The sequence below is a fragment of the Brachypodium distachyon genome, chromosome 2 (genome assembly GCF_000005505.3).
Source record: "Brachypodium distachyon strain Bd21 chromosome 2, Brachypodium_distachyon_v3.0, whole genome shotgun sequence".
Taxonomy (NCBI): Eukaryota; Viridiplantae; Streptophyta; class Magnoliopsida; order Poales; family Poaceae; genus Brachypodium; species Brachypodium distachyon.
This window is the reverse complement of record NC_016132.3, coordinates 57,961,229-57,985,763: the sequence shown is the minus strand read 5'-3', so window position 1 is coordinate 57,985,763 and position 24,535 is coordinate 57,961,229. Positions and strand designations below refer to the sequence as shown.

Sequence of the window (24,535 nt, the reverse complement as noted above, 5' to 3'; positions counted from 1 at the left end):
CGGAGGGCATGATGAATGATTCCACCTGCAGGGGGGATCTAAGGCCTAGCATATATATATCCTTAACTAATCGCCGTCCATACGCTAAGCTGCTTATATGTTAATCCATAGGGGGCGTCATGCTTGCACGGTGCCGGAGCGCGCCGAGCGCGTGCCGGGGCGCGCCCGGCGCGTGCCGACGCGTGCCGCGGCATGGGTTCCCCGTCGCGCGACACGCAGGGAGCGCGCCCGCGCTTTGCTTGCTGGCTTGCCACGTCGCCCGATCTTATAGTACTCCTAGTACTTATTAATTAGAATTAGCAGTAGGAGGAAGAGGATTAGATGCAGCTAGCTAGAATTAAGGTTGGAGAGACGTCGCGTCAGAGAAAAGTTAGGCGCCCGTAATCACGTGACGTGCGTGCCGGGCCGAGATTGGTTAATATGAGTCGTTTATAAATTTGGTGCTAGGCGCTGATATGATCAGCAGCTTATTGAGTCGTACAGAATGATTTAGTAATATATATGCTTTGTGTGCACTTTGTTTTGTTGGTAAGGAGAAGCTTTATAGGCGGTGTTGCTTACCAACTTAATTGCAAGTAAAGGAACCCACTGGCAGGAAACCACAACTACAGTTTCTTTTTTCTCTCTTCTAGATGGGACTTGGGACCGTTCCTCAAAAAAAAAGATTGGACTTGGGACTGGAGTACATAGTATACTTAGATGTCAATTCTGGAAATAAATATGAAATCAGATATTGTGGGAAATGTTTAAACATGATGCCCAAGATCGTAGTTGTCGCTGCTCTCGCCTGAATGTGTGCAGCAAACCCATTGTCCCGAAACGTTATGGTACGGAGTAGGTCTCAATAGTGTCGCGAATAATTTCTGGACCCACCACATTTGCTTTGAACATGATCAAACGGCGAAGAAGAGGTCATTTACATGGGGTGTGCTGTCTGAGCCAGACCCACACCCCGACCGTACACTCCATCCACGCTTTAAACATGATCAAACGGCGAACACGAGGACCCCTCAGTTTTTTTTTCTTGTTTTTTTCTTTTTTGAGTAACGAGAACCCCTCAGCTTTTCTTTTTTTAGAACAGATCTGGCTAAAAGAATTTCGCGCCGTTTCTACTAGTTATGGGCCTACGAATGAGCGCAGCAGTGGCTCTCTACCCGGCCTGTATCTGGAGACTGGAGCCAGTGATACGAATGAGACCAAGTTATCTGGACCGACGGGGCGACGGGCGAGCGAGCAGCAACTCCAACAGCCCAACACTCACAGCCCAAGTATGCTGCAACTTGGGCCAAATGTAAATTGCATCTTCAGGACACTGCCCCACCATGTTCTACGGCTCTGTCATCGCACAATCGGCCGGACTGCCTTCTCAGCATCTGAGAATTAATGCAGCCAGCTGACACGGATGAGGTTCTTCTAGAACTTGTTAGTACTAGTGGTGATTTTAGTTTAAATTTAACACTAAAACTATAACAAAAAATTATGAACCATGCATATACATACGCTGAAAAAATAGCAAGGACAAAGCGGCGTAGGTGCGAAATCAGGAGAAAGAAACAGTGTGCGTTACCGTCCGTTTTACATACAGTTGTTTTACTGATCGTGACGTGGGGATTATTACCCGTTACACGCTGGAGCTCAGTAAGTACCATCTCGTCGCGAGTCGTGGACAGCAGCACCTCCGTCGTCCATTGGGCCCATGGCGAACGTGAGGTTACAGTACTCGGAGTCTTGGTCGTCCTCAAGCCGGCGCTCAAGGTCGTCAATCGGGCAGTCTGGCGAGAACGGCTTCCTATCGCACAAGGCGTACAACTTTGTTATTCTCAGCCGGCGCTCTCAAGTGCTGCTCACTCCAGGCAAAGCCGGCCAGCCCAAGTGCGGCTGCGACGATGTTGCCCCGGAGCGCTGGTGCTGCGGCAGCGCGCGGCATCATCTGGCACACTTCTCTTGTGCTCTTGTTATGGGCAGCAGCGAGCCCGCGCCGTCCATGCTCACAACGCTGCTGCTTGGCGTCCAAACGGGGTATTCATCCGTATATATAGTCGTCGTGTGCCCGGGAGGCGGGAGATCGAGGCTACGCCCTCCAACTGCTGGTTCGCCATGAACCGCGACGTAAACAATTTTTCCAGTATTTTGATTCGATCCACATTCAATTTCTTGCGATATTGTTTTTATGAAAGAAAAGAAATAGGAACCATATTGAGTTTCTAATCGAAAGCCCACTTTCTGCTCACCAGCCCATTCCATCTTGCTCCATTTAATTTTTGTGCCCCGCTCCCTCCTCGTTCTCTTCACGGGTCCTATCTGTCATCGTTATCCCTAACGTCACGGTCCTATCAACCGCACCTTTTGTTTCCTCCTCCAGCATGTGTTATAGTCTTAATATAATTATTTTGATTTACAAGATTTTTTCAATATTTTGAAATGATACTTATAGAGGCCACATTCAATTTCTTGCAATATTATTATTATTTTTAAAAAATATTAGGAACCGTATTGGGTTTCTAGTCGAAAGCCCACTTACTACTCACCGGCCCATTCCATCTTGCTCCTTTTTGCTTTGCGTTCTTCTCTTCGGCGGATGCTTGAGCACAATCCGGTGCAAAAGTCAATCACGTCACCTCCTTTCCGCCCCGCCCTCCCCCTTCTATCTTTCTTTTTCTCTTCATGGGTCCACAGGTCCTATTCATCGTTATCCCTAACGTCACGCGTCCTACAACGCACCTTTTGTTTTGTCCCGGAGCATTGACCGTGCCTTCAATTTGCTCTGATGCCATCCAAGTTCAATGAATCGGCGGAAAATTCGGTGGAGATAGAGGCTGCATCCCTTACCCTTTTCTCATCCATCTCCCACAGATTTCCTTTCACGGAACACATCTTGGAAGATTTCTCATTAAATTCCTTCATTTACTTACAAAGGCCTCTAGGCTATAAATACAACTCCAAATACCCATGGTTCACACCACATCCATACTCAAAGTCCCTTCTTCCTCTTCTTCCCCTCCGATCGAGGCCAAGATGAGCAACACCCAACGGAGGAGTCATCGTCGAACCTCTTCAGTGCCATGGTTAGTTGTGCACACAAAGAAAGCGTATTCTACAATTCTAAACAGGGTTGAGTAGATCGTACTATCGCAGCTAAGAGTTCATCCTTGACATGGAAATGTGTATAGTTGTTCTCTTGTCTGGTATGTTTAGCAAAACATCCTTTTCGAGAACACAAGAAAAAAACTTATAGTACTTCCTCCGGCCGGAATTACTTGTCGAAATATTACATGTATATAGACGCTTTTTACACGTAGATACGTCCGTATTTGAACAAATTTAATACAAGTGACAGCAGAATTTTTACAGGGCCCACTTATCTGGGCCTCGCCCTCGACGGGCCGGCCGGCCGCCGGCCCATAAATAACGCCTGGAACTCATTCCTCGCAGGTACTCTCCGCATGACGACGAAGTCAAGAACGCCGCCCCCAACCTCGTGATCCCCCGCCGGCCGGAGGACCCCATGGACGCCGCCCGGCCCCGCCACTCGCCACCGGCCGACCGCTTCCTCGACCTCTTCTCATCCCCGTCCCCTTCCCTCGCCACTCCCCCTTCTGCCGGCGACGAGCTCCTCGAGGGAGACCTTCTCTTCCCGGCCCCTTCCTCGGACCCACCGCCCGATGCCTCCAGGAATCCGGGCCGCGTCCCGCACGGGCGCCTCGGCCTCCTCGCCGCGCTCCACGACGGGGACAGGAAGCTCCTGGCCCGCGGCAGCGGCGGCGGGAGCGGCGCGGCGGCCGTGGCTGCTGCTTCGGCTTCGGCCACGGCGTCGGCGGCCACCGCCGGGACGCTCCTCCGCCGCAAGGCGACCATCGCAGCCGCCGCCGCCGCCGCGGCGTCGTCCTCTCCCACGCCATCCGTGTCCGCCACGCGCGCCATCCCCAGGCCCCGTATCGCCGAGCAGACGCCCATGGCGCCGTACCACCAGTCAGCCCCCATGATGGTGCCCGTCCGGCCGCCGCGGAGGAGGGACGCCGAGGACGACGACGACGAGGAGCTCTTCCCGGGTGGCGCGGCCATGCTGCCGCCGCACGAGATGGTGGCGCGCGCGTCCGCCGGCGGCCCGCCCGTGAACCCGTCCTCGATGCTCGAGGGCGTCGGCCGCACGCTCAAGGGGCGCGACCTCCGGCGTGTGCGCGACGCCGTGCTTCGGCAAACCGGCTTCCTTGACTAGATCCAGCAAAGGTTGATGATGCATTCTAGTTTCGGTCATGGATCTCGGTATGATTCTGCAATGTCTGTAACCTTGTGCAAAAATGAGAGGTTAAACAAGGAGAAGGATTAGTTTCTGGTGTTATCCGGCTTCAGTTTTTGGTGTTGTTGGTGATGTTTGAGGTCTCCATTCGGTAACTTAATAATGATTTGGGTGGCTCTTTGTAGTTCAGCAAATGCGAGCAAATTTTGAGGATGCTTAGTGATTTTAATATTCCAAATGTCAAAATCTCTGCTGCAAATGCGAGCAAATTTTGAGGATGCTGATTTTAAGCATAGGTTTTTGATATTTCAAGCTCATAAAAATCAAGCATGACCATCAGATTTAGTTATGTGTGAAATTTATCAGCAGTAAGAAAAAAGAGAATTACCTGCTGACAAGACAGGAAAATATGAAAATATTATTCGAGAAGTATTTACTGTGGATCTCCTGTTCCCCCAAGTTGCTTCAGTAAGATCAGGGTTTATATTGCCAAGGAAGCAAATTCCCCTCTCCAGAAGTTACTGCAAGAAGATCAAGTTTTATCATCAGGAAAATAAAACAATCTCCTTATGTACCCTTGGAGAATCAACGAAAGAGGAAGTGGAGAAGATGGCAGTAAATCAACCGTTCAATCAAAAATCATATTCTGAGGGCTAACCTCAAGCAAATCATATTTGTTCAGGGTCATGATTTTTGGTCAAGTCAGCCTAAAAATGCGATCGAAGGTGAAAGTCACGTCTTGCAGAGCTTAATAAACACATATGGGTCCTGTTTGGTGAGCTGATACTCCTATTATTTATGCAAATTCCCATCATACCATGTCCATTATTAACATTCAATGAACCAAAAGATTGACGATCCTTTAGTCTGCTGGCTCTGAATCTCTGATTATACTTTAGATGTCCAGGCCGTTGATGGCATTTTCTTATCCTTTTCATGCACTTTTCCTGCGAGTAAAAGAGACCCTAGATATGCCTTTGGTTTCTTTTCTAAAGACATTTAGCCAGAATAATATATTTTCTATAACCAAAATAGTCAATTGAAACTTTTTATACCAAAATGCTTGTTTCCGAAACCCGGGCCGAGCCGGTTTCATTGTTTTGTTGCCGGGCTTATAGAGCCCGGCTTGTTGTATGTCCAAGTCTAGACGTCGAGTTAGACAATTGTTTACAAAACCTCAGATTTAGCAAAAACTGATTTTTTTCTAAAAAAGCAAAAACTGATTTTCTATACGTGAGAAAAGGAATTTGATTACAGGAAGGAAAACTCGTTTTTGTCTCTCATGGGAGACAGGACAGGACAGCACAGACTCTCTCTTTGAATGCCGGAACCACAACCACTGACCGCTGGTCCCCACCGCTTCCTAATAATAACCAGAAAAAAAATACTTCCGCTCATTCAACGCAAGGAGGAAGAAAATAAACAAGGTGAATAGGAAACTATACGGCCCAGCTATTGTTTCGACGGCAAATCGCCGGCCGGCGACTTCCGTTTCTTTAATCGCCCCGCCGGACCCTCATGCACGCACGCACGCCGCCCGCCAATCCTGCCAGATCCGGATTTGATTAGAGAAATGGGTCGCCACATTCTCGTCTCCACGGCTAGGGGATAAGAGCGGCGGCAAAGGGGGTGGGTGGACGGGGGAGGAAGAAGAGGGACAGAGGATGGAGGGGCAGCACAATCCTTTCGCGCAGCAATTCATGGACAGCCCGAAGCCGTATCAGCCCCGAAGGTAACTTAACTTCCGCGCGTGTTCTTGTGGAAATCGGGCGCGCGATTCTTTGGGTTGGTTGAATGCAAATCGGGCTCGCGATTATTTGGGTTGGTTTCTTTGGAAAAATCTGTCGCGTTTCTTGCGTGTTCCTTGTTGCAATTCAAGGGGAAATGTAGCCTCTTATTCAATTGTGAGGCACTCTTCGATTATTGAAGGAAAGCGTGTGGCGCGGCAACCAAGATGAGCACCGGCGACCAACTCATTCAGCCAGGTTCCAAGAAGGGCACCAGCGACCCTGCCAATCAGCCAGGTTCCAAGATGGCCACCAGCGACCCTGCCAATCAAACAGGTTCCAAGATGGCCACCAGCGACCCTTCCGGTCAAACAGGTTCCAAGATGGCCACCAGCGACCCTGCCAATCAATCAGGTAATGTGATCGTCTCCTTGCAGAAAAGCAGGGAAAAATCGTAGCATTCATCTGGAACTGCAAGCCCAAGGCTGTGAAATTTGCAGGCAGGTGCATCTTATCTAGTGGTTCTCCAATGTAAAGAAACTGCGGAATTTTTTAGAATATGGCAATATGCATGAATGGAAAATAAACACGAGCTGTATATCATGAATAATCTGGCATTGTGATTTAATTATGCATTGCAAGTATTAGTTTCAAGCACCATCTTGGCGTAATGTGTCCTGTCACTCCTCGAAAACACAGCCTATATCTAGACAGATGAAGCTAAACTCCCTTCTACTTCGTACACTTTATAATCAGATGAAGTAGCTGCATATTGATTTGTTATCTGTATTGACTATTGAGCGAATGTGCTTCCTTGATCGTTGCCAGGTCCAGTTGCTGCTGCAGAGAAATTAGATATTCTTTTAGGCCTACCAGCGAACAAATGTTGTGCTGACTGTGGTGCTCCAGATCCAAAATGGGTGTAAGTATCCTTGAACCTATAAGTTATTTTGAACTTCTTTTGCAGCGTATAAAGATCACTGTGAAGACCATGATATGTGCGGGTTCATTTTAGAGAAATATTGAGTGCATGTTCCTTATTTTTGTTGACCATGACTCCTTGGAGTCCTCGCTGAAAAGCTAAAATGCAAAGGTAACTTTTCTGCAGTGTACAAAAATCACTGTAAAAGACATTATATTTGTGGGGTTCATATTCGAGAAACATTGAATGGTGTTACTTATTTTCTTGACTATGAATTCAAGCTGAAAGGTCAACACGGCAATTTGCTTCATGGTATCTGATTTTGAATTGTGTCATATCACCTGTTTGGTTGGACGAAAATTATGTTACAGCCATATCTGTCTTTCCTATTTCCTTTTGAGATAACATTTCTGATTGGCCCAGTATCCCGAGTGTTACAAACTATTCTCAATCTTCCAACGCCTGTGGTGTTTCCAGGTCATTAACTTTTGGTGTGTTCATCTGTATCAAGTGTTCTGGAGCTCATAGAAGTCTTGGGGTGCACATTTCCAAGGTAGCCATGATATCTCTCCAATGGTAGCTATTGTTGTTGGCATCCTTCCATTTTCAGCTTCATATCTTATTTGGAATGCTTTTATGGTTCAGCCATTTGATATGTTGTCTAGAAAAGTAAAAATAGATTATGACCTTTCAAATTCTCATCCAGCAGTCCCTTCTGAAACGTGTCAGTGTAACCATGAGACTTACTTTAATTCATTTTGCTTGCCAACATTGGCCAAATCTTGGCCAACCAAAACCTTAGTCAAAATATTGGCTAGCCCAATTTTTTGTGAGGTACACTTGAGCTAAAACCAAAGAGTAAAACATACCCTTAGAGCATGTAGGACTATTTCCCTTGTCCTAGCCATTGCCACCATTCCAATCTGCAGAACAGCACTCTATAATTTTAGAAATGCGTGCAGACAGCCACATACATATATTGGAATTTTTGTCAGCAGCAAGCGTATTTAATAAACAGAAGTAGACGATAGGCTTTTTAAGGAAGACTAGCTAAATGCACGTGTTGCTAGAATTTTAAAAAATATACATGACTTATTTAAATGTTTGCTCCCTCATATCCCCTAAATTGTTCTAAAATAGTAACAATTGTCTCACAATATATAAAAATCCAATCACATATAATCAAAGGATTGGGATTCATATATCGACCACATATAATAGATGGGCAATAACAGTGATTTCCTGACAATATAATGAGTAGTCTTGGTGGAGTGAATAGATGACATTATAAGAGTAAAGATAACAGCCACATGTTGGATTGACACCCCCAAATGTTATGTCTCCCTCATCTCAAAATAATATTAGTTTTGCTAATATTTCCTATAGAATATTTCTGCATGAAATACACACAATAAGTGAGAGTAAAGTCCGTTGGCCAGTGCAGATCTAATGCGGTGGTTTAAATATCTGTTTCTCGAGTTTGAGTAGAGATCTGTTTATTTCAGGTGGTCTCAGTGAAGCTAGATGAATGGACTGATGATCAGGTTGAATTTTTGGCTGAGTCGGGTGGAAATGTTGTTGTAAACATGACATATGAGGCATTTCTTGGAAATTACACGAAGCCAAAGCAAGATTGCTCAGCTGATGACCGCAGTGATTTTATACGGTATACATCGAGTTAGCCACTTCTCACTCTTCTGGTGTCCTATGTGATCCACTAGCATAATAGGATTCTTTCGTATTTGCCCAACACAGCTCTAGTGATGAATGATCTTTCTACATATGTGCAGGCGAAAATACGAGTTTCAACAATTTTTGTCTAACCAACAGCTTGCATGCCCTTCACAAAGCAATGGCAAAAATTATTATTACCAGCAGCAGCAGAGTAATTCAAATCGATATGGTTTGGGCCATGCTTTCAGGAATAGCTGGAGGAGAAAAGAGCACGAGCACAAACCAGTAAAGAAAACAGTATGACCATATTATCCCAAATTCATGTTTCACTTTAGACTTTAGCTTGAAATATTGTTCTTTTATTTGAATTTTTACTGTCTTAGGTGGAGGTGGGTATGGTAGAATTTGTTGGATTAATTAAGGTCGATATCATAAGAGGCACAAATTTAGCTATTCGTGATGTGATGTCAAGCGACCCTTATGTTATCCTTAACCTAGGACACCAGGTAAGCAACTCTACTCATCAGCAGTTCAACACCACATTTTAGTTATGCAAAGTTCCTTGTTCCATGACTTCCTATTCTCTTTTCATGTCTGTAGTCGATGAAAACGAAGGTGATAAAGAGCAGCCTGAATCCTGTGTGGAATGAAAGACTTCTTCTATCCATACCTGATCCCATACCTCTGCTTAAAGTGGTAAATATGTTTTACTTTTAGGGATAATGAAAATAATCACTAAAAAGTGTGATCCTTGGTTTTAAGTATTTGTTTGGTCTGGATTAATATTTGCTTCAAATCCCCTGGGCAGCAAGTCTACGACAAGGACACGTTTACCACCGACGATCGAATGGGGGAAGCTGAGATTAATATCCAGCCATTGGTTGCTGCAGCCAGAGCCTATGAGACCAAGACTATCACTGACACTTCCGAGCTCAACAAATGGCTGGCAAAAGATGGCATCTGGATCCCGAGGGACAGTGCTATCTCTGTTATCGGCAGCAAGGTGAAGCAGGAGGTGACAGTCAGGCTTCAGAACGTCGAGCGTGGCCACCTCGAGATGGAACTCGAGTGCGTCCCTCTCATTCAATAGCTGCGATCCGCGAAAACAGGCGTCGCTCTAACATCCTGTTGTCAACCTGGTTACCCTAAACAGTTTCATTTACGAAACACCTGAGACTTGCTTCTGTGGTCACTGTGAGTGAGTACCTTAGAGTCCAATCGTATGTTCACCAAGACACAGTGTAAAAGATACACTTGTAAAGTTAGTAAGAAAAAGAAAATGCATAATGTGACTGGTGATTGGGCCAGTAAAGTGGAGGTCGTTCTAGCATCACTCATTGCCAGTTCCAGTTTCAGGTTTCACTCAAAATCTTGTTCCTGTGCTTCTGTTTATATAACTGGCAAATGCTAATCAACGTGTGCACATAAATGAAGAAGGAATGCATTTCTTTTTTTGGTATCGCACATAGAAAATTTCAGAGAATTGTACCACAAATTCTTAGGATTTTTTGTTTGATTCTTAGATGTTAGAATTATAGGTGGGCAAAACTTTAATTCTGTTCTTAGAGCTTCGTTTTTCTTTTCCTAGCGTTTTTTCTTCTTTTTCTTTTTTTGAGGGAAGCGGTTTTTCTTCTTCTGTAGAAGTTAGTTGGGCTTTTGCTCACTTTTGATGCTTTTGTCGGAAATCTCTACCTATAAACACACAATTTACCCATTGCTCACCGTCCACTCATTGTGCACCGTCGGATCACTATGGGACGTCCCAGATCGTTCATCCCCCCGCACAGAACAGTGAACGAAAAAAAAAGAAAAATGAAAAAGACCACGCCCGCTCCTCTTCGTCCACGCTCCTCTTATCTCCCTCTCCGTTCCTCCGCCGCCGCCAGCGTCCGCCCGGCCACCTCCTCCCCACGCCGCTTCCTCCCACAGCTGCTCCTCCCCCGGATCCAACGCTCTTCCTCCTCCTTCGCTGAAGTCCGCCCGTCAGCCCCCCCGCGCTGCCTCCTCCCACAGCCGTTGCTCCGTCGGATCCCACGCTGCTGGTGAATTCGGAGCCTCCACCGCTGCACTCGTGGAGGAGATGAAGCGGGCAGATGGAGGGGCGGTCGCCACGCGCGCATCTCTCCTCCAGGCTCTAGCAAGGCGGGGGATTCCTCTCCTTCGGCACGGCGGCCGCCTTGCGATGGCGCTTCAGGCAAGGCGGTGGTCCCGTGCGAGGGCGCGGTTCTGGCAACTTGCGTCGAGCGTGGAACGGGCGGTTGCAAGTTCGTGCGTGTGCACGACCTCGGTCAGCTATGATCAGCCCCGTAGACTGGAACTACCCCACTTCCCCCCACTTCCGGTGTTTAAATTCCTTCTGCGGCTACAAAAAGGCCAAATACGAGCTCTGCAGCTCAGTCTCCTCTCCGCTGCTCTTCTCTTCCGACATTTGTGGTAATTGTTAATTTCTATAGTTTCTCCTCCGTCGTCGTGTTAATGGCATTCTTCCTTCTCAGTTGTTCTGTCTTATTGATTTGTAGAACTCAGAAAACAAGTGAAGCGAGGAGACCTGGAGGAGTTCCGGTGAGCTACGGGTTAGTTCTCTTCCTCTCTTCTTCGGGCAAATTTCTACAATTTCTCCTCCGTCGTCGTGCTAATGGCATTTCTTCCTTCTTAGTTGTTATGTCCTGTCGATTTGTAGAACTCCGACGAGGAGAGCTGAAGGAGTTCCGGTGAGCTACGGGTTCAACTGGTTTTTGTGCTTGAGAACTTGAGTCATTTCTGATATGTGTACTACTGGTTCCTTCGAAATTTTAAGGGATATATAGGACTCAGAATCAAACAATAAATGTAAGTTGTGTATCCGGAAAAAAATGTCTTGCTTGGTGCCTGTAGGTGCCTAAGTTTCAGCCTTTCAGGTGTGCTTTACCTTCTTATGAATCTCTTGTTTGTGCAAACCGTATGAATCTTTATTCTGTCATTGTAAGCAGCTATAGCATAGAGCTTAATGTCCATATTCACTGTTTTGAGGATTTTGGATCACTGTTTTGAGGATTTCAGATTATCAATTCTCAGTTTTAACAAGATAGAAGGCTCAAGTTCTCATTTTTTATCTGCTTCTTTTACATGGAGTAGTCTTATGTTGCCTGTACTTTGTTGCTTCATATCCATTTCTTATTTGCATGATGTCAGGTTCATAATTCATATGTCAGACAACTTGGAAAAAAATAGTTTTCCTTCGGGCATTGCTGTTTAGCTAATACCGGTAGCACAACCTATGTAAGTTTAGTTCTCTTCCTCTCTTCTTCGGGCATTGCTGTTTCTTTGCAATATTATACAGTTTCCCCTCCCTATTCAATTCAATATTAATTTCTGTCCTTGTATTTGATTGATTCATTAATTTCTGTCCTTGGTCCTCCAGGTGCTGCCACTAGATTAGCTTTCTTTGTCTCCTAGGTTCAGCTATATTTCAGTTTTAGTTCTAAGTGTTAAATACTTCAAATTAACTAGGAGGGTTCAGGTTCAGTTTCAATTTAAGTTTCTCTTTTTTTATTCGATTTTCAGGAATAATTTTCAGTTTCATTTGAATTTTTTCTAAGAAGGGTTGTACACTGTTTGATGCTCAGTTTGTTTATACATGAAGAGGGGATATCAATAGTAGGGGGCTGATGCTTGTGCTTTCTTGTGTTACCTTTGTTTTCAGCTCAATAGTTCAGGAAGCAAAAAAACTGACTGAGACCCAAAAAATATTTCAAGTAGCTGAGAATTAGTCTCTCCCTTTAGCTTTTACTATTTCCTGGCTACCCAGTATGAATAGTACAAGTACCAGATTGGCATCTTCAACAAATAATAACTATAATACGCGAATTAGTATCTATTTGCTGTTTCTGTAAGATACTGTACCAAGCTTTGCTCTGCCATGTGATCTAGATAGTTAGGGAAATCATGTCTCATTTCAGATTATTAGAGCTGATCTTATTTTTTCCGAAAAGTAGAAGGACGAAGAGGAGGAGGTGCTGGAGCTTGTTGGCCACCACTACATCCATCAAAACTTCCTTCGGTGGTATTTCTTTCTCTTTCTTAACTTTTGTTGTGTCATGTGTGCTATGATACATGAGATCTCAGTATTTCTAAATAGCATTTCAGCTTATGTGTGTTATGTGTTCTACAGTACATGATGTTTGAATATTACATAACCTGTCTGGTTAGGATTTCTGAACCACTTAGTATTTCTCTACTTCCTTACCTTAAAATACTTCTAAAAGAACATAATAAAAGATGTCCTGTTGCGATTACCAATACTAACTTTTATCAATATATAGATATATATGGCACCATTTAACCTTACACGCAAGCGCAAATATGCGGATTTTTGCAGCACCCCCGCCACCACCTATGTAAGTTTAGCGTAACCTTCCTCTCAGAATAAACAAATACTGGTAGCTAATGTTACTAGCTACATTATGCTCTTTTTTATCTCGACTATAGGTTTAAAGACTTCGATGACATTGCGATGGACGATGTCTTCACAAACGCAAAATTTAGCATTTGTGTCAGGGTAATTGTAAAATTTCCTGCGAATAGATATGGTGACGACATGCACTTCATTCTGATGGACAAGACCGTAAGTACCAACAATCCCTGAACTGAAACATGAAACATGTATTCACAAACTAACATTTTGTTCTGTACATAATACATATAAAGGGGGCCAAAATTGAAGCAATCGTGGCGGGAAATGAACAAGTGAACCGATTTAAGCACATCCTTGAATCGGGGAAAAATTATACAATACACAATGTTACTTTCCATCTTAACGCTGAAGATATAGTCTTTCGAAACATAGGCCACACATTTGAGTGCGCCTTTGATCGCAAGACAAATGTTATCAATTGCACTATGGGAATTCCGTTTCCATTGTACCCAACGGAGTTCACACCCTATCAGGAAGTTCATGCCCGCCCAAACAAAACGTTCGTAGGTATGTACAATACACTTGGGTTCAACATTGCAAATTCTCAACAAATTCACATGTGTTCTCTATAATCAAATTTCACTTATGATGCTTGAATACAGACATAGTCGGTATTGTCGTTTATTATGGTGATCTTGAGATCGTTGGAAGATACCCATATGCTGAACAATATAGAGAGGTCATCTTCATGGATTTAAGGTACAATAATTTGTAAATAGTATTGCTAGATTATATATATATTTCAGCTAATCATATTTTGCCATTCAATATGTAATGAAAAACTTCTGACCGTTGGCATTTGGGGGGGGGGGGGGGGGGAGTCTGATCCAGCATACATATCGCTGGTCAACTTCCCAAGCCAATAATCCAATTGTTATTGCAACGATGCTTGGAAAAACCCACATATTTGGTAATTAAATCCATATTTGTCCACATGCATTGATTTTAAAGAAATCTCATTTGATTCATTGATCAGCTAAATACTTTATGGTTCAATTTATTAACAGGATGTCTAGATACATCAGAGCACACCACCATTGCATGGAACCCAGATCACAGTGCAGTTGCTGCACTTCAGCGTGAGTATAAGTCACTAGCAATACATACAAATATTTACCTATGACAACTACCGATCCATGCATACAGATTAAATTCAGAAATATAACATGCCTAATAAAAATTTGCAGAAATCCGCCAGAAAGTATTAAGTGGAGAGATTGACCTGAAGTTTGTCTGGAGGTTTCTTGAGCAAAGAAGGGCTTATCTGGCAACCGCTGTCAAAGCTACGAATCATGCTCGACGCCAGTCATTGCCATAGTTAGGATGTTTACTTATAATCGCCTCTCTAATGGATGTTGATCTGTAAATATTAGCATGGAGTTGTGCCCCATGATGACGTTTATCTTTCTGTATGTGGATGTATAAGGTTATGAAACATTCCCTGTTTGGATGCAGTATGTATATATGATTGTGATACATATTAAGTGACGTGCTACTTTATCTGTCACACTGTGTTTGCCATGTTCAGATCTGTCCTACTTTAAGCTCTAAAAATCTTTCAATAGTTGTTTGTGATATTGTTCCATTTGTTAGTTATATGTTACTACTTCTGATCACTCACCAAATACTTGACTGATTAGAATTGTTCCATTTGTCAGTTATATGTTACTACTTCTCTTGATCAGTCACCAAATACTTGACTGCTTAGAATTAAGGTGGTGTCGCTTTATGTGTGTATATGCTCTGGTTGTATGATTGTTCAGTAGAACAGATCTGTAGTGTGGCAGCAGGCTTATAATTTTTGGTTCAGAGAAATGGATGCACGGGAGTTGCATATCTATGTATGTTCAAGTTTCTGTATAAGTACATGGCTGTCTAGACAATCTTATTCTTTCAAGAAATATTTCACCTGGACGCAGGGACACAACTGTTTATGTGTGTTTCTGTTTGCTGACATGTTTAGATAACAGAGGAGTTATATCTACAAACCAATTCATAATAGACTAAAATTGTTTGTGATGGTTGCTCTGTGCATGTACGCATTGTTTTGTTTGTTTAATCCCTTATTTACTCTTCTTTTGCATTAGACATGACCCGTCCTCTTCTGATTTCATAAATGCAGCACACGTTAAACTCTGTTATAAAGATGTCGCCTCAACCAAACCAGTCATCACGGAAAGGAAAGGAAGGTCGGAGTTCGTAGAATAATTAACTTAGTAGAGATGTAAAATTTTATGTACTAAAATGATAGAAATGTGTCTTGTTTTAACAGTTGTGGAAGAAGTACATGCTTCTAAGCGATCTCGTAGCAGCAATGTGGCAAGTGCCCCTACTGCATTGAGAATTCGTCAACTTTGCAATGCTCCCTGTTTTTCATCGTCAGATGATGAAGAGGATCAAAATGAATTTCATACTCCATGTACACTTCCAATTCAAAGCACCCTTACTAATACCGTGTTGCTCAGAGGCGAAGGTTCCAATGGTACATCCTATTTCCACTGATACACTCTGTACAATTTCGAATATGGTTGCACACCTAATTGCTTTTCTGAATGATGTATACTCTTTAGGTAGGAGAGATGAACAAGATGTTGTCACAGGTATTACAACAGAGCATAGTGAACCAACTTCTGATCAACCAAATAGTATCAACACAAGCAATACACCCGAGCATGTTATGGCAAGGCGTGCACGTCGTAGAACACGATACGCAAGCAGGAATCCAGAACAAGTCGCACATGATCAAGAGCACGCAAGAGCACGCTATGCAAGTAGGACGCCAGAGCAAATTGAGAATGACCGAGAACGCCGCAGAGCACGATATGCAATGAGGACACAAGAGCAAATTGCAAACCAGCATGAATATAATAGATCACGTGATGCAAGCATGACACCCGAACAGAGGCAAGTGACGCGTGGTCAAAGAAATTCAAGAAATGCCTCTAGACGTAACACCCCTAGTCAATGCTCATTCGTGGGTTCAACAACGTCGAAGAACAAGACTTTGTCTATCGGAATCTTCCTGATTCTACTCACATGTTGAAACCGCAGGGAGATTGTCGTCACTATGGTGCAAAAAGGTTCGAGTATGAAACTCAAGGATTTTGCTGCCAAATGAATAAAATCAACTTGTCCACTTCGGAACCTCCTCCAGAGCTTCAGATGTTGTACACGAGCTCTGATTCCAATGCAAAACATTTTCGGGGTAGCATCAGGTATTTCAATAGCCATTTCTCATTCACCACCCTTGTCGTGAATCTTGACAACAAGTAGACAAACATGACAAGTGGAGTGTACACATTCAGAGCCCACGGTCAGATTTACCACAACATACATTCATTTGGTCCGAGTGATGATGGTTTGGACCATTTGGAACTCTATTTCTATGACGACGATCCTACTCTACAACATAGGTTACGCCTGTGCCAAGACAAGAGCAAGATGGACAAGGACCAATATGTCATCCAAAGGTTGGTTCATATCCTTAAGGATAATCCATATTCCCAGACATTCGGAGTTTAGGAGGAGTCCAAGACCTTGACGAGTATCGTGTAACACTGAACACTGACGTGTGGTTAGACCAGCGAACCTATAACACACTAATTACTTCTGAGGTGGCGGCTGTTTGGGTGGAGAGTACTGAGATGCATAGGCGCTTTGACCGTGATATCACACTTTTTGGAAACTACGGCTGCTATGATCCATTGTCCTACCCTCTCTTCTTCCCACGAGGTGAACTTGGTTGGCATCCTGAAATCCCAAAGCGGGGCGTGAATCTTGATCTGATCATACAATCACGTCAAAACAATCACCATGACCCGGGTAAGCCATATGATATTTTATTAAAAAGCAAGCCATATGATATGCTCTGTTTAATCTTAATAGGCACTGTTCAACTTTCTTCACTAACATTTCCCATGCAAAATATTTTTTACAGATACAAAAAATCGTCTTTGTGTCTCGGTGCGGGAATACTATTGCTACAAGTTCCAAAAGCGCCCAGGAATATTCAATCCCATCCTATATGGGCAACGCTTGTTCCAACAATATGCGGTTGATATGTATGTCAAGGTCAAAACTACACGGTTGAATTGGATACTTGGTCACCAAAAAAAGCTGAGGGCCGACCTGTACCAAGGTGTGATGGATAGCATTTCCGCCGGTGAAAACCGTGCAAGGGCCGTAGGGCAGCAATTCATCTGCCGGTAACATTTAATGGTGGTGGGAGGAACATGAAAAAGAGATACTATGACGCTACAGCTTTGGTGCAGAAGTTTGGTAAGCCAGATATATTCCTACTATGACATGCAACCCGAATTGGGATGAAATAACCAATGAACTTGAGCCCGGTCAGACCCCTCAAGACCGACCTGATCTCGTTGTGCGAGTGTTTCGAGCCAAGCTAGAAGACCTAAAGAAAAGGTTGTTCAAGGATCACATTTTTGGTGTTGTATCCACACATGCCTATGTTGTGAGTTCCAGAAAAGGGGCCTACCACATGCACACTTTCTTCTCATTATGCAGTCAGAATATAAATTGACGTGTGCAGAGCAGTACAACCGTATCATCTTGGCGGAGCTCCCGAACAAGCAGAAGTACCCAACACTTCATGAGATGGTGGTGAAGCATATGATGCACGGCCCATGTGGAGTCCTAAATCCCAAAAACGTATGCATGAAAAATGGTGACTGCAAGAACTACTATCCTCGACAATTTTGTGAGACAACGCAACAAGGGAAAGATTCATACCCCATCTATAGTTGGATAATAGGTGGGTTGTGCCATACAATCCTTATCTATTGAGGAGGTATAATTGTCACATCAATGTCGAGGCTTGCCCCAGCACTAAGGCTGTCAAGTACCTCTACAAATATATTTACAAGGGGCATGACAGGGTTTCTGTAAATGTGAATGGTGCAGAAAACAGTGGTGGCCTTGATGAGATTACAGGGTACAGGGAGGCGAGATGGATCACACCTCCAGAAGCATTGTGGAGGATCTTCGACTTCGATCTATATGGAATCTCTCCATCGGTGTTACAGCTACAACTACATCTCCCAAATATGCATCTTGTCTCCTTTAGTGAGAATGCAGATCTTCATGAAGTTCTGGGTCGGCAAGGTGCTTCCGAGACCATGCTCACCGCCTATTTTAAGGCAAATCGAGACTATGAGTGGGCAAGAAACACCTTGTACAGAGATTTCCCGCTGATCGCCAGATGGTTGCCAGGAACAAAGACGTGGATAGAAAGACAACAACGCCCACAAGTTGGGAGAATTGTGTCTGCCCACCCAGCTGAAGGTGAGCGGTACTATCTAAGGGTTCTTCTAAACCACGTGACCGGTGCTACATCATTTGAAGACCTAAAGACCGTCAACAATGTTCATTGTCGAACCTTTCAAGAGGCTGCTGAAAAAAGGGGTCTTATCGAGGCTGACAATACACTTGATGATTGCCTTACAGAAGCTGAGCTATTCCAGATGCCGCCGTCTCTTCAGAGATTGTTCGCCACAATATTGGTTTTTTGTGAGCCGAGACATGTTCGCACACTCTGGAACAAGCACCTTGAAGCAATGTCAGATGACTACCGCCGAATCCAACGAAGTCAGCATGCAGTTGAGCAGTTGGTGTTGTTGGATATTAGAAATATGCTCCGATCAATGGGGAAGGACATAAGGTCATTCCCTTTGCCTGACATTGACGAGTCGTATGACAACTCAGGTGGAGTGGACAGAGAGATCATCGAGGAGACCTCGGTTGAGGCAGACCAGGATCATGCCTCACTATTATTATCTCTTAATCCCGAGCAAAAGTATGCTTACGAGAAAATACTGAGCTCAGTTGATAGTCGTGATGGAGGTTTATTCTTTGTTGATGGCCCAGGAGGGACCGGAAAAACGTTCCTATATAGAACATTGCTTACAAAGGTCCGGGGTGAGGGGAAAATAGCAATTGCTACCGCGACATCAGGAGTAGCTGCTTCTATCATGCCTGGAGGTAGGACTGCACACTCTAGATTCAAAATCCCCCTGAACATACAAGAAGGTGGCGTTTGTAACTTCACCAAGCAGAGTGGGACGGCCAAACTTCTTCAAAAGGCATCGCTCATAATATGGGATGAAGTCCCAATGACAAAGAGACAAGCAGTGGAGGCCCTTGACAAGAGCATGAGGGACATCATGGGCCAACCATATGTGCCATTTGGAGGAAAGACAATCGTGTTCGGAGGAGATTTTAGGCAGGTGCTCCCTGTCGTGAGAAAGGGGTCTAGAGGGCAAATCACAAATGCAACACTTCGTAAGTCTTACTTGTGGGATAGTATGCACCAGTTGAAGCTTGTCCGTAACATGAGTGCTCAATCAGACCAATGGTTTTCAGACTATCTTCTACGTATTGGGAATGGCACTGATCAACTCATGGATGAAGACCGTGTGGAGCTTCCTGACGAGATATGTGTGCCGTACACTGGTGCGGACTCTAACATTGGTGATCTCATCGATCATATCTTTCCGATGTTGGCTGCAAACACCTGCAATACGGATTACATTACTTCTCGGGCTATTCTATCAACAAGGAATGAGTATGTTGATAAAATAAACATGCAACTGATTGAATGCTTTCCCGGGGATGAAGTGATATATCATAGTTTTGATCGTGCGGAGGATGATCCTCACAATAACTACCCTTCAGAATTTTTGAATTCTCTCACACCCAATGGCTTTCCTCCCCATGTGCTCAAGCTGAAGGTCAATTGCCCCGTGATCTTGCTGCGAAACCTCGATCCAGCTAATGGTTTGTGTAAAGGAACGAGGTTGGTAGTCCGTGCATTCCAGAGAAATGCCATAGATGCCGAAATTGTGATCGGACAACATGCAAGAAAGAGAGTATTTCTACCTCGAATACCGCTGTGCCCGTCAGATGATGAAATGTTTCCTTTTAGGTTCAAGAGGAAACAGTTTCCTATCAGGCTATGCTTTGCTATGACCATAAATAAGGCACAAGGGCAAACGATACCAAATGTAGGAGTCTACCTCCCTCGTCCCGTGTTTTCCCATGGACAGCTGTATGTCGCTCTGTCTCGTGCTACATCCAGAAACAAGCTTAAAGTTCTCGCTGCACCGTTAAATGATGATGATGATAGCTCTATTACTGTGGGGACAGTTACCAAGAATATTGTGTACAAAGATGTAGTCACATCGTAGATCTGTTGTGTAGTCTGAAAGAATTATTGTTCTCTTTCTGCTCATATGAGACGAAGACCGATAGAAGAAAACTTGTTTTCCTGTTATTGTTATTTATGTACCACATCCTATGTATGAACCAGGTTTCCATTCTTGACCTATCATATTATTATTTATCGTCGTTTTTCATTACGTACTCACATTCTATGTATGAACCAATTAGTTATGGTCATGTTATGAATTCTGTTGCAAAGCACAAACACATTGTTTTCAATTTCGTATTTTGGTATTGTCGATTGTTGTTTATCTTACACTAATGTTATATATTTCATCACAAATCACAGACATCTTATTTTTGATTTTTGTTTTCCTCACATGTTGGACGTCAGGACGGTTTGTGATCCGTCGCGAACCACGGACACCCTGCTAGTTTGCTAGTTTAACAAAGTGCCACGCTTTTCGAGCTTTAGCCGTTTAGCGGCCTATTGACGCGAGTAAGAGGGGTTTCCTGTTCTTGAATGCCGAAATTAAGAAGACAGTAAAACCGTTGGAGTCTTAGTCTCGGGGGCAATAAAACCGCTACCCTGTTTATTGTTCGTCCCCAAACCTCCCATTCCCTTCGTCCTCCGGCCGCCGAACGCAAACCCCGCCCAAAACCCTAGAGCCCCCGCCATGGACGCCGCCGCGCTGGAAGCCCTGATCCTGGACCTCCACGCCATCGAGGCCGTCAAGCTGGGCTCCTTCGTGCTCAAGTCCGGCATCACCTCCCCGATCTACCTCGACCTCCGCGCGCTCGTCTCCCACCCGCGCCTCCTCTCCTCCATCGCCTCCCTCCTCCACGCCCTCCCCTCCACGCGCCCCTACGACATCCTCTGCGGCGTCCCCTACACCGCGCTCCCCATCGCCTCCGTCCTCTCCGTCGACCGCTCCGTCCCCATGCTCCTCCGCCGCAAGGAGGTCAAGTCCCACGGCACCGCCAAGGCCATCGAGGGCTCCTTCCGCGCCGGCGACACCGTCCTCATCATCGAGGATCTCGTCACCAGCGGCGCCTCCGTGCTCGAGACCGCCGCGCCGCTCCGTGCCGAGGGGCTCGTTGTGTCTGACGCCGTCGTCGTCGTCGACCGCGAGCAGGGTGGGAGGGAGAACCTGGCCGCCAATGGGATCACACTGCACTCGCTCATGACCCTCACGGAGGTGCTCGCCGTGCTGCTGAAGCATGGGAAGGTGAGCGAGGAGAAGGCGGGGGAGGTGAAGCAGTTCCTTGATGCAAACAGGAAGGTCACGGTGCCTGGTTCCGCCGTTAAGCCCAAGGTGGTTAGGAAGGGGTATGCTGAGAGGGCAGGGTTGACAAAGAACCCAATGGGAAGGAAGCTGTTCGAGGTGATGGAGGCTAAGCAGAGCAACTTGTGTGTTTCCGCGGATGTTGGGACGGCAAAGGAGCTCCTTGAGCTTGCCGATAAGGTATAGCAGTGCAATTTATTTTGTTTTGATGCTGGTCAGTTGATGGGTGAGATTTAAGCACTTCCATGTCAGTAAGTTAAACTATACTTGGATGGAATATAAATGGTCATCTCTGGAATTTGTTAATATTAAGACATGACTTTGGTATAGGTTAGCATCACTCTCCTGAGTAGGTAAGAAGCAAATTTAAGTGCACAAAACCGCAGTCCTTCCGAAGTGAATGTGTTGACTTGTTGCAGGAGTAGTGACATCACAACAACTTACTGTATTATGATGTTTTATTCGATAGATGCTACTGTGTATCTTTCAAACGTAGTGCTCCAAATACTGTGGTCTGAAATGGTAATTATCTAGTTGCAGTTTCTTCATTAGGCTGGTGGCACCGTCACCGTGTAGCGTTTCATTATGTTTTAGAGTTCCATTGTTTCAAAGGCTTTTCAATATGCTAAGGACAAAGTCATCCCCTTCAATTTTGGTGCTGCTTCTTTTTGGAACATTGAACTACTGTTGTCGTGTCCTCAATTTTAACGAAAGCTTTAACTTGATTCTCTGAATTTTTTTTATGCAGGTTGGCTCTGAGATTTGCATGCTGAAAACCCACGTTGATATCTTGTCTGATTTTACACCTGATTTTGGATCCAAGCTTCGCTCGGTATGCTTCATTTATGATGCAATCTCGTCTTTTCTTTTCATCGTGCTTTACTGTTAATATAAATAAATGATGATGATGCTTCTCTCATTCAAATGGTACTGTTGGACCTTTGTGTTTACTAGCCACAATTGTCTTCCCGTTTTGTTTGTCTGAAATCTGTTATAGCATCTTCATGTCTATTATCATAGTGGAGTTCCTTTGTTCTGTTAGGGAGCATGCTTTTTTTGTATTTACTAGTCATTTGTTTAATCTATTATGTACCCCATTGTATTGTAATGTCCTCCATCTTCACCTCATTCGGAAACTATAGACCTGTATCAATTATCAAGGCAATTCAGTCCCTTTCTTTCACCGTGTTTATTTATCTATTTCTGACCATGACCTGCATTTATTTTATTAATTACTAGAGCCTCTTTTCTACTTTAAGAGCGTGGCATTGCTGTCCAAGATGCAAGCATTATTTTTCTAGCTGGGACCTTTTACATTTCATGTTCTTTATATAATGGGATTTCTTCCTTTTATGAAGATTGCTGAGAAGCACAACTTTTTGATCTTCGAGGACCGCAAGTTTGCTGACATCGGAAACACAGTGACAATGCAATATGAAGGGTGAGAAAAGGCACTATAAACTGTGTTTTTATTTGCACATGTATGCAATATGCTTAGATCTTTTGTGTTATTTCAGTGGAATATTCCGCATATTAGACTGGGCTGATATTGTTAACGCGCATATAATTCCTGGACCTGGAATTGTTGATGGCCTGAAGCTTAAGGTATGCTATGATTTACATGTCTAATAGATACTGGAGTATGTATTAAGATAATGTTGCAGCTGCTAATAGCATGCATATTCTAGTGCTCAACATTAACAGTTGTGTTCTGCTATTGAAGGGTTTGCCAAAAGGAAGAGGGCTACTTTTGCTTGCTGAAATGAGCTCAGCTGGCAACCTTGCTAATGGAGATTACACTGCAGCAGCTGTAAAGATCGCTGAGCAACATTCTGATTTTGTAATTGGATTTATATCAGTAAATCCCGCGTCTTGGTCGGTCGCACCATCAAGTCCCGCGTTTATCCACGCCACTCCCGGAGTGCAGATGGTTTCTGGAGGAGATGCTCTTGGGCAGCAATACACCACTCCTTACTCTGTGAGTTTAGCCTTGCCATTACAAAGTTTTCCTTTTCACTTATGATGGCGCGTTCGAGTTTTTAAAGATCTTTCATAAGTTGACTTAGAACTATTATTGCGCATGTACTGCATTACTCCGTAACTTGCAAAGCTTGAGGTACTGTGTGCCTTTGTGTTATCCTGGCCATATGTACCAGTATAGTACCTGTCAGTTACTGATGATTTGCTAGAAATGGTGCCCAGCATGTTAGCTATCTAACTACCCAAGATTTGAATACGCTTTTCTCATGCGAAATGCATGATAAGCAGCATTGACCTCTGAGATGGATTTGGATTGGCACTCAAGGCCACATTTAACTCTGGATTCTCACGCACCACATTATAGTTTGACAAATGCTCGATTCGTGTTCTGTACGCTACTATCTTGCATATGTATGCAGTATGCTTAGATGTTTAGACATATCTTGCAGTACCTGTCCTCATGTCTAACCTTGATGCAACAACCATGGCTGTGCTGCCCTGCCACGCAGGTGATAAACGAGCGAGGCAGCGACATAATCATAGTAGGCCGTGGGATCATAAAGGCCAGCGATCCGTACGAGACCGCGAGGGACTACCGCATCCAAGGGTGGCAGGCGTACCAATCCAGCTTGCAATGAAGATGAAGATGCTGCTCCTCAAACACATCCAGTGTAAAACCTAAACTATACTTATTGAGGCGCCCCCTGCCCGACCGATATGTAATAAGAGCGCGTGCCCGTTTCGGCGAGCACCGTTTTCAGAAATAATTCCGCAATGCCCAAGTTTGGCATGAACTGCTTTGCAGGTTCCTTGTTGCTCATGCCTTTGGTTGCTTGGGCCTTGTCTTTTGAACTGTGATGATGATGATACATGTGCTTGATCGAGACCCCCACCATTGCTCGGCGGTCAGCTCGTGGAGCCCCAATCCTTTTCCTGTCTCTTGGGGTCAGTTTCAGATGAATTTTTTGTGTTGGTGACAATGCATACAACGAAGAACCTGGTTTGATATTGCGAGGGATTGACTACCATCTTATTTAGTGCAGTTCTTTAATCATCTTTGTTTCTCGTTTCTGTTTTATC

At 44.4% G+C, this 24,535-nt stretch overlaps 5 protein-coding genes across 6 annotated transcripts; all 5 read left to right on the top strand.

The window, feature by feature from the left end:
- The first annotated feature begins 2,981 nt into the window (after positions 1–2,981).
- On the top strand, positions 2,982–4,475 carry LOC100838074 (homeobox protein Nkx-6.1). The gene is made up of 2 exons (XM_003565039.4): positions 2,982–3,065; positions 3,433–4,475. Exons 1-2 carry the CDS (start codon positions 3,016–3,018, stop codon positions 4,214–4,216), a joined length of 834 nt encoding a protein of 277 aa, XP_003565087.2. The 5' UTR covers positions 2,982–3,015; the 3' UTR covers positions 4,217–4,475.
- Positions 4,476–5,636: 1,161 nt separating this feature from the next.
- LOC100820897 (probable ADP-ribosylation factor GTPase-activating protein AGD11) lies at positions 5,637–9,893 on the top strand. Its single transcript, XM_003567433.3, has 9 exons — positions 5,637–5,969; positions 6,167–6,378; positions 6,793–6,886; positions 7,364–7,439; positions 8,392–8,552; positions 8,677–8,857; positions 8,944–9,066; positions 9,161–9,256; positions 9,369–9,893. Exons 1-9 carry the CDS (start codon positions 5,902–5,904, stop codon positions 9,648–9,650), a joined length of 1,293 nt encoding a protein of 430 aa, XP_003567481.1. The 5' UTR covers positions 5,637–5,901; the 3' UTR covers positions 9,651–9,893.
- A 494-nt stretch (positions 9,894–10,387) lies between these two features.
- On the top strand, positions 10,388–14,520 carry LOC100837768. Of its 2 annotated transcripts, none has more exons than XM_024459159.1 (10): positions 10,388–10,993; positions 11,080–11,133; positions 11,217–11,818; positions 12,535–12,599; positions 12,862–12,936; positions 13,028–13,163; positions 13,247–13,520; positions 13,616–13,712; positions 14,021–14,092; positions 14,201–14,520. In XM_024459159.1, the coding sequence occupies exons 5-10, from the start codon at positions 12,902–12,904 to the stop codon at positions 14,232–14,234; spliced, it is 648 nt and encodes a 215-aa protein (XP_024314927.1). In that variant the 5' UTR covers positions 10,388–10,993; positions 11,080–11,133; positions 11,217–11,818; positions 12,535–12,599; positions 12,862–12,901; the 3' UTR covers positions 14,235–14,520. The 2 variants fall into 2 exon arrangements, with proteins under 2 accessions (XP_024314927.1, XP_024314926.1); XM_024459158.1 differs by having other exon boundaries at positions 12,535–12,602.
- Positions 14,521–18,148: 3,628 nt separating this feature from the next.
- LOC100846705 (ATP-dependent DNA helicase PIF1-like) lies at positions 18,149–20,215 on the top strand. The gene has a single exon (XM_010235303.1). It carries the CDS (start codon positions 18,149–18,151, stop codon positions 20,213–20,215), a length of 2,067 nt encoding a protein of 688 aa, XP_010233605.1.
- A 562-nt stretch (positions 20,216–20,777) lies between these two features.
- Positions 20,778–24,465, top strand: LOC100836627 (uridine 5'-monophosphate synthase). Its single transcript, XM_003565034.4, has 6 exons — positions 20,778–21,655; positions 22,224–22,307; positions 22,834–22,916; positions 22,993–23,080; positions 23,199–23,453; positions 23,965–24,465. Exons 1-6 carry the CDS (start codon positions 20,867–20,869, stop codon positions 24,091–24,093), a joined length of 1,428 nt encoding a protein of 475 aa, XP_003565082.1. The 5' UTR covers positions 20,778–20,866; the 3' UTR covers positions 24,094–24,465.
- Positions 24,466–24,535: the final 70 nt, after the last annotated feature.

Bases quoted from the DNA above. Each gene is read 5' to 3' on its own strand.
- LOC100838074 (XM_003565039.4), top strand. From the start codon at position 3,016: ATGAGCAACACCCAACGGAGGAGTCATCGTCGAACCTCTTCAGTGCCA. The intron at 3,066-3,432 runs GTTAGTTGTGCA...CATTCCTCGCAG, and splicing joins CGAACCTCTTCAGTGCCATG to GTACTCTCCGCATGACGACG.
- LOC100820897 (XM_003567433.3), top strand. From the start codon at position 5,902: ATGGAGGGGCAGCACAATCCTTTCGCGCAGCAATTCATGGACAGCCCG. The intron at 8,553-8,676 runs GTATACATCGAG...ACATATGTGCAG, and splicing joins GACCGCAGTGATTTTATACG to GCGAAAATACGAGTTTCAAC. The intron at 9,067-9,160 runs GTAAGCAACTCT...TCATGTCTGTAG, and splicing joins TCCTTAACCTAGGACACCAG to TCGATGAAAACGAAGGTGAT.
- LOC100837768 (XM_024459159.1), top strand. From the start codon at position 12,902: ATGCGGATTTTTGCAGCACCCCCGCCACCACCTAT. The intron at 13,521-13,615 runs GTATGTACAATA...GCTTGAATACAG, and splicing joins CCCAAACAAAACGTTCGTAG to ACATAGTCGGTATTGTCGTT. The intron at 13,713-14,020 runs GTACAATAATTT...ATTTATTAACAG, and splicing joins GTCATCTTCATGGATTTAAG to GATGTCTAGATACATCAGAG.
- LOC100846705 (XM_010235303.1), top strand. From the start codon at position 18,149: ATGCTCACCGCCTATTTTAAGGCAAATCGAGACTATGAGTGGGCAAGA.
- LOC100836627 (XM_003565034.4), top strand. From the start codon at position 20,867: ATGGACGCCGCCGCGCTGGAAGCCCTGATCCTGGACCTCCACGCCATC. The intron at 22,917-22,992 runs GTGAGAAAAGGC...GTGTTATTTCAG, and splicing joins GTGACAATGCAATATGAAGG to TGGAATATTCCGCATATTAG. The intron at 23,081-23,198 runs GTATGCTATGAT...CTGCTATTGAAG, and splicing joins TTGATGGCCTGAAGCTTAAG to GGTTTGCCAAAAGGAAGAGG.